The sequence below is a fragment of the Anolis carolinensis genome, unplaced genomic scaffold (assembly GCF_035594765.1).
Source record: "Anolis carolinensis isolate JA03-04 unplaced genomic scaffold, rAnoCar3.1.pri scaffold_12, whole genome shotgun sequence".
Lineage (NCBI taxonomy): Eukaryota > Metazoa > Chordata > Lepidosauria > Squamata > Dactyloidae > Anolis > Anolis carolinensis.
This window is the reverse complement of record NW_026943823.1, coordinates 21,223,535-21,236,360: the sequence shown is the minus strand read 5'-3', so window position 1 is coordinate 21,236,360 and position 12,826 is coordinate 21,223,535. Positions and strand designations below refer to the sequence as shown.

At 40.1% G+C, this 12,826-nt stretch overlaps 1 protein-coding gene across 1 annotated transcript in view; it reads right to left on the bottom strand.

Annotated features, from left to right (window-relative positions):
• Positions 1-12,826, bottom strand: part of abcb7 (ATP binding cassette subfamily B member 7) — a 63,036-nt gene that overhangs the window by 11,853 nt on the left and 38,357 nt on the right. Inside the window, exons 11-15 of the mRNA XM_008123109.3 lie at positions 11,028-11,191; positions 9,346-9,475; positions 7,985-8,156; positions 2,726-2,829; positions 632-739 (exon numbers count right to left, since the gene is read on the bottom strand). Of these exons, the coding sequence (XP_008121316.2) occupies positions 632-739; positions 2,726-2,829; positions 7,985-8,156; positions 9,346-9,475; positions 11,028-11,191 (678 nt within the window). The remainder of the gene's footprint in view (positions 1-631; positions 740-2,725; positions 2,830-7,984; positions 8,157-9,345; positions 9,476-11,027; positions 11,192-12,826) is intronic.

The following is a 12,826-nucleotide window of genomic DNA, read 5'->3' as shown; positions in this document are numbered from 1 at the left end:
TTCGAACTGCTAGGTTGGCAGAAGCTGAGGCTAACAGCGGGTGCTCATTCCGCTCCCTGGATTTGAACCTGCAATCTTTCAGTCACCAAGTTCAGCAGCTCTGCGGTTTAACCTGCTGCGCCAATGGGGGCCTCTGTGACTCTCCATACCTTCTTGCCAACATGAATGAAATATAAATGGTATTTATGCAGTTGGTGTTGAGAGTTTCCCGTTTGGTTAGAACCATCTAGCCACCCAAAGCATTGTCCGCCAAGACATGATCTTATTGTCCCATCTTATTTTTAGTGGAAAGGCAAAATAATATAAATACGTTGGCGCTCCTGGTGTGATAAAATCCATGCGCTGGAAACACATCAGGAATCCATTAATGCAGGAACACAAATACATTTGGGCTTAAGAAATGCAGAGCGCAAATCAATTAGTGAGCCCACCCCCCAGTGAAATTAATTGGCAATAATCCACTCAAAAGGCCAAAATGTCAAGTTCAGACTCTCCCCTCCCACCATGCAAACAAAACACAGACAGCATCAGATGCTGGCAATGGAAGTGTGCCTTAAAAGAGCAACGGCCCTTTTAAGAAAAAGCAGGCTGAGTGTGGAAGGGAACTTCCCAACAAAAAAGCAGATCTCACCTGGTCCAGGACAATGATCTCATCCGCATCAACCACCGTCGACAGTCTGTGTGCAATGAAGATGGAGGTTCTGTTTTGGACCATATCTTTCATGGCGTTCAAAATGTTCTGCCAAATTAGAGAAAAGTGTTATAGAGTATGTTCTATGACTTCCAGGTGAAAGGGAGAGATGGCAAATAAAAATAACTGTATCACTTAGTAAGAAGGTTGTTAACTGGGTTGCTGTGAGTTTCCCAGGCTGTATGGCTCTGTTCCAGAGGCATTCTCTCCTGACATTTCACCCAACAAGCACCACGTCAGATTACACATCGAAGCCGTTGAAACCCACAACCATGTGGACAATTTCAACAGAAAGGAGTAAGCCATGGAAATGAACCAAATCTGGCTCCCAGCATTAAAAAAAAACTCTAAAATCAGGACAGCAAATAAAGAACACCACTCAGAAGACAGGGGAATTCCAAACAGGAAGCAATCAGGGCCAGCTAACCTCCCAAACAAGGATTTCCCAGGGAGGAAACAGCCAGGTTTTGAAGCTGCAAGGCTTTTGAATGCTAATCAAGGTGATCAATTACAACATTCACACTTGCCTCCAACAGACATTATTCGACAGATATATAAACTCCACTTGCCTCGTTTCCATCAGACCTCGCAACCTCTGTGGATGCCTGCCATAGATGTGGGCGAAACATCAGGAGAGAATGCTTCTGGAATATGGCCTGACGGCCCAGAAAACTCACAGCAACCCAGTTTGCCTTTTGCTTCCTCTACAAATGCAATTTAAATACAACCCACCCCTTTGATGGCTTGGCGAAGCTCTGTTGGATAAACGTTCGGCTTTGTTTGACAGCCTTGTAATAAATACAGCAAAAAGAAAGGCAAGGAGAAAGCAAAGTGTTCATGCAGATTGTGAGTAGATTCCAAGAAGTCTATTCTCAACAGGAACACCTTTGTATTCCCAGATGGGACCATGTGCCTCAGTCAACCATCAATGACTACACAATCTCACAAATGAAGGTTAACAGGTATGCAATAGTCTTTTGCAATAGACAAGAGGATGGGCTTAGGATATTATTTTGACACTGACATTTCCATATTAACCACTATGAAGCCCGACGCAGTTGCTATGGCAATGTCATGACATCTGTGTCAAAACCTCCTGACAATTCAGAGCCCGACCTGTGAATCTAAATCGACGCTAGGCCAGAGGGCAAGGCACACACCTGACTCGCATCACTGCAAAGGCGACTCACAAGGAGCAAGATGGTTCCGCGGCTCGCATGTATGCAAAAGTCGTTTGTCAGAAATATTAAAAATTAATATAAAAATATATATAATATAATATAAAAATTACAAAAAGGTGAGTCAAGCAATGAAAGGGTTAAATGGATGCAATGACTCAGACAAAGCTGTAGTTCAATATAAGCAGTCTGTACCTAAGTGGGCCTCAGTGTGAGTAGGCCTCAGTGTGAGAGAGGCCTCAATGTGTGAGAGAGGCCTCAGTATGAGAAAGCATCAGTGTGAGAAGGCAGGTGTGAGAAGCTTCAGTGAGAGAAGTCCTAGGTTGAAGGCTGCTGTGTGTAAAGCTCCTGTGTAAGTTTGGTGTGAGAGGAGGCTCTGTGAGAGCAAAGCTGTTTATCTGCATGAGAAAGAAGCCCAGTGTGAAAGTAAAGAAGTATAAAGATCTTTATTTGTATTATGGAAACCTTGTTTCTGTAAACACTGCAACCATATTATTTTGCTATAAAGAAAAGCTTCCAAAGGAAAAGATAACATTGGTCTCTGTTTTTGTTCTTTTTATCGTTTTTGGCTACTGATGCTGGGTCACGCTGCTGCTAATAAGTTAATCCGCTGTGCATTTATGGGGAGGGTCTTTTGTTAATGAGCCCACTTGCCCAAGAGTTCATTTTTATGAATGCTAAGTGGTGACCAATTGCTTCCTTTGCTAAGTGAGGAAGCAGCGCTATAGGAGACTGGATGCTGTAGCCAAACGCACCCAAACAGACACTCCGTTATACCTCCCTCTGATTCTAGGAAGACCAGGTTTCTCACAGAGAGAACTACGTCAAAATAAAGTACACGGTAGGCTTTGTTTACCTCTTCTGTAATTGAATCTAAAGACGACGTTGCTTCGTCATAGAGAATAATGGCAGGATTCTTCAGCATGGCTCGGGCGATAGCAATTCTCTGTTTTTCTCCTCCTATACAACAAAAGGTGAAGCAAATGCAGTGCCGTTATTTTTGCCTCAAATCCTACACATTCACGATTCGGTCATTTTCTTCTCCCACCAAGTGAAACCATATTTGCTCCCTTGCAATGCCACCAAGCAGATGGTAGCATCATCTCCCCTATGTTCTTATAGCACTTTTAACTTCCTCCATGTTTACAAGTCTCACTTAGTGCACTTTGGTCAGCCCATCCTTATGTTTTATTGCTGCGTTTAAATTTTGTGTTACTAATGGTTTGATTTTAATCGTATGTTTTAATTTTCATTCGTGTGTTTTCGGTATTTGATGTTTTATGTATGTATACTTGTTTTGCATTTGTAAGTCGCCCTGAGTCAGTGCGGGGAGATTTTTTTTTTTTCGTGTCAGGAGCAACCGGAGTTGCTTCTGGAGTGAGAGAATTGGCCGTCTGCAAGGACGTTGCCCAGGGGACGCCCGGATGTTTTACCATCCTTGTGGGAGGCTTCTCTCATGTCCCCGCATGGAGCTGGAGCTGATAGAGGGAGCTCATCCGCACTATCCACGGGTGGGATTCGAACCTGGCAGCTTTCAGGTCAGCAACCCAACCTTCAAGTCACGAGGCTTTTATCCCCTTGGCCACCGGAGGCTCCAGTGTGGGGAGATAGAGGCGGGGTACAAGAATAAAATTATTACAGTAGAGTCTCACTTATCCAACATAAACGGGCCGGCAGAATGTTGGATAAGCGAATATGTTGGATAATAAGGAGAGATTAAGAAAAAGCCTATTAAACATCAAAATAGGTTATGATTTTACAAATTAAGCACCAAAACATGTTATACAACAAATTTGAAAGAAAGAGTAGTTCATTACACATTAATGCTATGTAGTAATTACTGTATTTACGAATTTAGCACCAAAATATCATGATATATTGGAAACATTGACTACAAAAATGCGTTGGATAATCCAGAACGTTGGATAAGTGAGTGTTGGATAAGTGAGACTCTACTGTATTATTATTATTATTATTATTATTATTATTATTATTATTATGTCCAAATGCTAAGAACTGTTCAGTGGAGACATTAACCCCTATCTATGGCCTTGAGGGATATCTTTTTTGCGACCCTTTGAGGCAGGGAAGAGAGAAAACATCTGGGAAGTGAACTGTTTCCCAGTTTCTCACTGCTTGCATAGTCTCTACATGCGGGCATCATTTATGCATACTGATTTACTTTGTCTACTTGAGAGTCCGTCTTCTTTGGCCTGGGAGGGAACGCATGCACACCGACTCAAGGGCTTTCTATGCCCAGTGAAAGGGATCTGGTCCATTTGCCAGTCAAGCGGATAAATCTGGGTAAAGTTAGTGTGGGGACCCACATCTAATACTGGCTGTGAGGGGATGCCGGACTCCAACTGCGAAAGGGCCAGGCTGCATTTCGGCTGTAGACCATCTTTTTGCCTTATTTGCGCTCAATAAGGCTTATGATGCAGCAGCAGCAACAAAGTGTTCGGCACCAACAGAACTCTGGGAGAAATGATGCCAGTTTTGGAACTAATGCAGCAACTCTTGAATATTTTATTTAAAAACCCTAAAAATCCCTTACCTAGATTACCCTTACTCAAAAATCTTGTTTTTCCATGAAAGTGTTGACAGGACATGTTCTGCCTGACATTTGCTCCTTGCTCACAATATAAGGTCATGCAAACTGCAGTAATGATTTGGCTTGCTGGGTGATGCATACGTGGGATGAACTATGAACATGTCACCTGAGGATAGTGCATACGTGGAGCAAACTATGGACACTTCACCTGATGTGAGGAATAATGAGTTATAGAAGTTACAAGGCAACTACGCATGTCCAAAAGGATTATACCGTGTTTCCCCGAAAATAAGACAGTGTCTTATATTAATTTTTGCTCCTGAAGATGTGCTAGGTCTTATTTTCAGGGGATGTCTTATTTTCCATGAAGAAGAATACACATTTATTGTTGAACAAAAAAAAAAGAACATTTATTTTGTACTGTACAGTAGCTGTCATCACAAACCAGCATAACCAGAAAAACTGTGAATCCTATCAAGAATTTCTTGTTACTACCATTATTTCTATGTACAACAATCTATGGTAGTTACATTTACCGATCCTACATTCTCTGGTGTTCTGTTTGGCAGGCACGTTTCCAAACACAAACTTTTCTAGGTCTTACTTTTGAGGGAGGCCTTTTATTTAGCAATTCAGCAAAACCTCTGCTGGGTCTTATTTTCTGAGGATGTCTTATTTTTGGGGAAACAGGGTAATAGTCAGTAAATTCCATTGTCAGTTAGCTTTCTGCGCATGCTTCTGTAAAATTGTATAAATTGGAAAGCTACTACAGGCAAGGGGTGGCATTGCATTTTCTGAGCATTAGCTAACATTGTCTTGGGAGTCCAATGGGAGCTGTTCTGCACATAGAACCGGTTGATCTCGAGCAGCAGCATGGACAGCAGAGTCCAGGAATACCATTTCAACCCGAGAGCATCCCATCTCCCCTGAAGGAACATGGCTTCCTTCCCATTTTATTAAGGTTAGTACAAGGCCCGTTCTTCTTTTCCCCCTTCAGACAGAATTGCCACCAATATACACACCGGCTTGCTGTTGGAAATTTAAAATCCATTCCAGATTTGGGAGGTAATGCTGGTAATTAACGGTTATATATGCACCTGCCTTTGGCACCGCATCCCAAAGATCTGACCGGGCTCCTAGTTAATGCCTTCATATTCCTGGCGGCGTGCCCCCTGTAACTTACGGCGCCTTGCTTTCGCAAACCACTTTAGGAGGATCATAATCTCATTTCGCTCTGAGCCTTAAGTGGCTGGGCTGAAGCGGAGCAATAAACAGAAACTGAACTCTTCACCCAATATGTGATTCCTGCTTCCTCTCTCCCTTTATAAACAGCCAAGTCTGAAGTGCATTTGCCACTGCCAGCATTTTTTTTGGGGGGGGGGGGGGGAGTACACTTGTGTTTATTATAGAAAAGTTGCCCACGTCCAGCTATCCATTTATGACACTATGCAACAACATTTGAAAAAAAATAGTTTGAAAGTGTTATTTCCTGTCTAAATGTGCAGTACTTACTTTGAAATAGTGGCTGAGGGTCTACTATTATTTCCTTCAGTCTAGACACTTTGTAATTTTCCTTAATGAAAATATGCAGTTTTAAACCTTTCAATGTGCAGACTGCAACAAAGTTTTTGCTGTTTAATGAACTTTCTCCCATGCTTTTTATGACAGAACCAATTAGAAAATGACATATATAGCACAGGAACAAAAATCATGTTATATAGTATAATAGATGCATCATGAAAGATGTTAATATCTTTGCAAAATCCTACGTAACATGTTGATATTATACTCCATAAACCAGTGGTTCCCAACCTTTTTTTGATAACATTATAATGTAATACAATATAACAATGCATTATTATAATTGTATATTATATATTACATGTAATATTACTAATAATATTGCAATATAGTGGTATAGTACAATATAGTAATATATAATGCTTATATTGTGCTATGCTAATAATAATTATATTGTATGTACATATAACTTGTAAGCCACCCTGAGTCCCCATCAGGGTCAGAAGGGCGGGATATAAATGTTGCAAATAAACAAATAAATAAATAAATACATTGGAGGGAATGGTAACCAAACCTTTTTAACTTGGTCCTTTTAACTTGTGGAATTGTGCAATATAATAATTCTAATTCAGCCAGCACTTTAAAAACTCTTAACACTACATCTGCCCTGTTGGCTTGTCGCAAACTGCCTTTTTATCTTTAATGTTTTAACTGCTTACTAATATTCGATCTATTCGTAAACATGTCCTAAATGTTTGATTTATATATTTAGGCTTTCGAATAAGAATTAGCAGCGTTAATTATTATTATGTACGCCAGAACTCAATTGACAGACCCAGTCTTTTGAACTTGAACACACCCATTTGTATTTTAGAATGTTTTGATGAATGTTGATGTAAGTTAATAATTTTAATCTGATTTATAGTGTATTGTATAATTTTTATATGTGTGTTTATTGTAAGCCGCCCTGAGTCCCCTCTCCGGTGAGAAGAGCGGGATATAAATGTTGTAATAAATGAATGAATTTAAATTTCTATTTTCATGAATTTTGAGTTGTTTGATAAGTACACCTGATGTTGTTCATTATATTGTTTATGATTTGATCTGTTATGTTTTCACATGTGTGGTTGGCATTGAATTTTGCTATTATTATGTAATGTAATGTAATGTAAACTTTTATTACGGTCAATGACCAGCTCATATCAAGGGCACCCAGTCCCGTACATCCATATGAAATCCGAGAGGTTATATACTTCACAATTAATAAAACTCCTATAAAACTAAATCATTGACAAAATTTAAAATCTAGGCTAAAAACTTCAATATTAATAAAAACCATTATAAAATTGAATCCTTGACAAAATTTAAAATCTAGGCTGAAGATCATATACCAGTACCATTAAGACCCAACTCAACTCACAGGATCATCCGGGGGGAGTCTAAAGGAAAGGAGTGGGGATGGCATGGGGGGGGGGGGGGAATACCCCTAACTGTAAATAACAACCTATAACTATAAATAGTGGTCTATATCTGCTTTCCCAACTCTATTCTATAGAAGATACTTAGTTCTTTTGGCTCTCAATCATCATCTGCCGGATTTTAATTGCAGCTGTGCAGAACTTGGCGACATTATATGTCACAGCTGAGATGGTATCTGAGAGCAATAAGATTACGTAAAATATTATTATGTTGTAAACTGCTTCGAGTCCCGCCAGGCGTGAGAAAAGCTGTATATAAATGCAGTAAGTAAGTAAGTAAGTAAATAAATAAATAAATGTATAGGTGTTGCCGTTTACGTACATTCCGAGAGCACTGTGAACCCAAACACCGATGGATTTTGACCAAACTTGGCACACAGGTCTCACACTCCAGAATTACAAAGGCTGCTGGGTGCCCACTTAATCCTAAACCAGCCGCTGCCTTATGCTGCTAAACTAGTGAATTGTCATCAGCAGTTTGGGAGTGAGATGGCGACTGCACAGGGGCCTGAGGCAGACAGGAAGAGTGGGAGCACGGAGAGAAGCGGCACACCGGTTCCCTTACCTGACAGCTTCAGGCCGCGCTCGCCCACCTGCGTGTCGTAGCCACGGGGCATCCTGAGAATGGCATCATGGATGCCGGCCAGCTTTGCCACTGCATGGACCTCCTCGGCCGAGGCGCTGATGTTGCCATAGGAGAGGTTGTAGAAAATGGTGTTGTGGAAGAGGACGGGGTCCTAGGACACAGGCAAAGCGGGACAAGGCCTCTGAAACAGGGGAAATGCTGACTGGCAGGTGAGAAGGCTACGTGAATGTTATCAAAACGGAAAGGCTGTAACAAATCGTGAAGAAGCCTCCACTAAGTCCCTCCAGGCAACAGCGCTCTAAGGACATTTTAATGAGGAGGATATGGTTGCTGCCAGAGTAATTCTCCTCCATGTAAGCAGAAGAGTTAAGGGTGCGCGCAAAGAGGGAGACGAAACAGATTCTGTTATTTTTAGTATAAATAAAAAGGATTACGTAACTTAATTTGCAGCGCTGAAAACCCAGGACAGCCTCGTTTACAATCTGAAATGACTGAATGGCCAATATCGAAAAACTCTGCACTCTTGTGACCGTTTTCACATTGTGACAATTGAAGAATAAATAGAAACAATATGGATCTATGATTCTCATCTGAAGCAAGCAATTCTCTCCCTTGCTTTAATATTTGATTAATATTTAATTAATTTTTATTATTTGTAGGCAAAAGGTAAAGGTTTCCCCTGACGTTAAGTCCAGTTGTGTCCGACTCTAGGAGTTGGTGCTCATCTCCATTTCTAAGCCGAAGAGCCAGTGTTGTCCATAGACATCTCCAGGTCATGTGGTCGGCATGACTGTATGGAGCGCTGTTACCTTCCCGCCGGAGCGGTACCTATTGATCTACTCACATTTTCATGTTTTCGAACTGCTAGGTTGGCAGGAGCTGGGGCTAACAGCGGGTGCTCATTCCGCTCCCGGGATTTGAACCTGGCACCTTTCGGTCCGCAAGTTCAGCAGCTCAGCACTTTAACACACTGTGCCACCATGGGTTATTATTTCTACCATGTTTCTTTTCTCTAAAAAGAGGCTCATAGCAGCTCACGGGAAAACCAATGTATTACAGTTCAAAACATTAAAAATACACAAACATTAAAATAGAATGACATATTGAATGTATTAAAAAGAAACACTCAAAACCTTTCAGCCATTCTCAGAAACCCAGAGCTAGTTTTAAATGTTCTTTAGTGGGTTCTGGGGACACACACAACATTTTCAGCATAATTCCAAGTCCCTTTGGGTCAGTTTAGCCACGGGAGAGGCCTTTTTTAAAAATCAGGAAAAGATCTGCATAAAAGGAAAAGGCCTCAAAAGGTGGCATAAATAATAATAGGAGAGGCACCCTACCTGAGGTACAACTCCGATGGCTTTCCGGAGGCTTTCCAAGCTGACGCTTTGTATGTTCTGGCCAGAGACATAAATCCCGCCTTTCTGAGGTTCATAGAAACGGAATAGCAATCTTACTATTGTGCTTTTCCTTGAGAAAGAGAGAGAACGAAAGAAGGGCGGGAAAAAGGGTGCAGAGGATTAGAATCTGAATTACCATATATACTCGAGTATAAGCTGACCCGAATATAAGCCGAGGCACATAATTTTACCACAAAAACCCCTGGGGAAACATTGACTCCAGTATAAGCCAAGGGTGGTAAATTCTCAGAAATAAAAATAGATACCAATAAAATTTCATGAATTGAGGCATCAGTAGGTGAAATGTTTTTGAATATTTACATCAAGCTCAAATTTAAGATAAGACTGTCCAACTCTGATCAAATCATGATTCTCATCTTCTTCAATGTAAATGTGCTTATGTATCCTTTTAATAATAATAGAGTAAAATAATACATATAATAATAATAATAACACACACACAGTCCTAGACACTTGGGAAGTGTTCGACTTGTGATTTTATGATATGAAATCCAGCATATCTATCTTGTTTGCTGTGTCATAAAATAATAATAATAATAATAATAATAATAATAATAATAATTTGGATTATTATTAATAATAATAATTTGGTTTGGATCATTGATGTCGCCATCCCAGGTGACAGCTGCATTGACGAAAAACAACAGGAAAAACTCAGCCGCTATCAGGACCTCAAGATTGAACTTCAAAGACTCTGGCAGAAACCAGTGCAGGTGGTCCCGGTGGTGATCGGCACATTGGGTGCCGTGCCAAAAGATCTCAGCCGGCATTTGGAAACAATAGACATTGACAAAATCATGATCTGCCTACTGCAAAAGGCCACCCTACTGGGATCTGCAGCATCATCCGAAAATACATCACACAGTCCTAGACACTTGGGAAGTGTTCGACTTGTGATTTTGTGATACGAAATCCAGCATATCTATCTTGTTTGCTGTGTCATAATAATAATAATAATAATAATAATAATAATAATAATAATTTTAATCTGAAGCGTCGTGTTCGACTTGTGATTTTGTGATACGAAATCCAGCATATCTATCTTGTTTGCTGTGTCATAATAATAATAATAATAATAATAATAATAATAATAATAATAATTTTAATCTGAAGCGTCGTGTTCGACTTGTGATTTTGTGATATGAAATCCAGCATATCTATCTTGTTTGCTGTGTCATAATAAAATAATAATAATAATACATAATACAGGAAAATAATACAAGTAATAATAAATAGAGTAAAATAATAAATGTATTATTATTAATAATAATAATAATAATAAAAGAGAGTAAAATAAATGTAATAGTAGCAACAATAATAGAGAAAAATAATAAATGTAATAATACCAATAACAATAGAGAAAAATAATAAATGTACCATATATTCTCAAGTATAAGCTGACCCAAATATAAGCCAACCGGGACCCTCACCTGAGTATAAGCCGAGGGGGGCTTTTTTCAGTCTTAAAAAAAGGGCTGAAAAACTAGGCTTATACTCGAGTATATACCGTACTTGCTTGCCATCAAAAGCAGAACGACTGCCATTAAAAGGCAAGGAAAAGGAATCAATGATACAGAATTCTGTGCCTCCGTTTTACCCACCCAGAGCCACTGCCTCCTACAATGGCTACTTTCTTTCCGGCGGGGACTTCAAAAGAGACGCCATTGAGGACCCTCTGCCCCTCAAGGTACTCAAAATGCACATTATCAAAGGCGACGGTGGCCGTCTGCGGCGTGGTCTGCAGGGCTGGAGCCAACTCTTTATCCTATCGAGAGAGAGCACTGCTTTACACACAAAATCCAGGGGAAAAAGCAATTTTATTTTAAAGCACTTAAGCTACACAGACGGTCTGGTCTCAAAAGGAGAAGCAGGCAGAAGGAAGGAAGGAAGGAAGGAAGGAAGGAAGGAAGGAAGGAAGGAAGGAAGGAAGGAGTTGGGAACCAGTCCTTTCAGACCCACAGAAATACCGCCTATACTCAAGTATAAGCCGACCCGAATATAAGCCGAGGCACCTAATTTTACCAAAAAAAACCTGGGACAACTCATTGACTCGAGTATAAGCCGAGGGTGGGAAATGCAGCAGCTACTGGTAAATTTCAAAATTAAAACAGATACCAACAAAATTGTATTAATTGAGGCATCAATAGGTTAAATGTTTTTGAATATTTACATAAAACTGTAATTTAAGATAAGACTGTCCAACTCTGATTAAATTATTATTTTAATCTTCTTCAGTGTAAATTTGCTTACGTATACAGTAGAGTCTCGCTTATCCAACATAAATGGGCCAGCAGAATTTTGGATAAGCGAAAATGTTGGACAATAAGCAGGGATTAAGGAAAAGCCTATTAAACATCAAATTACGTTATGATTTTACAAATTAAGCACCAAAATTCAATAGACTCAAGCCTCAACTGTCTTCTCCTAACTCTGGCTTCTGCACTCTAACAGACTCAAGCCTCAACTGTCTTCTAACTCCTAACACTGGCTTCTGCACTCTAACAGACTCAAGCCTCAACCGTCTTCTAACTCCTAACACTGGCTTCTGCACTCTAATAAGACTCAAGCCTCAACTGTCTTCTAACTCCTAACACTGGCTTCTGCACTCTAACAGACTCAAGCCTCAACTGTCTTCTAACTCCTAACACTGGCTTCTGCACTCTAACAGACTCAAGCCTCAACTGTCTTCTAACTCCTAACACTGGCTTCTGCACTCTAACAGACTCAAGCCTCAACTGTCTTCTAACTCCTAACACTGGCTTCTGCACTCTAATAAGACTCAAGCCTCAACTGTCTTCTAACTCCTAACACTGGCTTCTGCACTCTAACAGACTCAAGTCTCAACTGTCTTCTAACTCCTAACACTGGCTTCTGCACTCTAACAGACTCAAGCCTCAACTGTCATCCTTTTAAAAACAGAGCATTCAAAACAGTCACTGAACCAGTCACATGGTCTTTAGCTCCTTCCATAGCTTTAAGTACATAGAGCTAAGGAAACCGCAAACCAAATAATTTATTTATTTAATTATTTCTATCATTTCTACCCCGCCCTTCTCACCCGAGGGGACTCAGGGCGGCTTACAAAAATGGCAATTAATGCCAATACACCAATATACAATAAAATAACATTAAAACAGTTAAAGCATTTAAATAGTATCATAATATACAATAAACAAAATTAAAACAGTGCAAAATAAGACATACACTTCAGGAAATAAATCGACACATCACAAAACAGAAAAAAACACTAAATAGAGGAGGCATGAGAAGGTTGCGGTCTCCAACAGAGAATCTAGAGATTCCTAAAGAATGTCTAGGAATGTCTCACTTTAAATCCTATGGTTGCCTCCTGTTGAATCCTGGGATCTGCAATTTTAAAAATGTCAGCCAGAGAGATCCT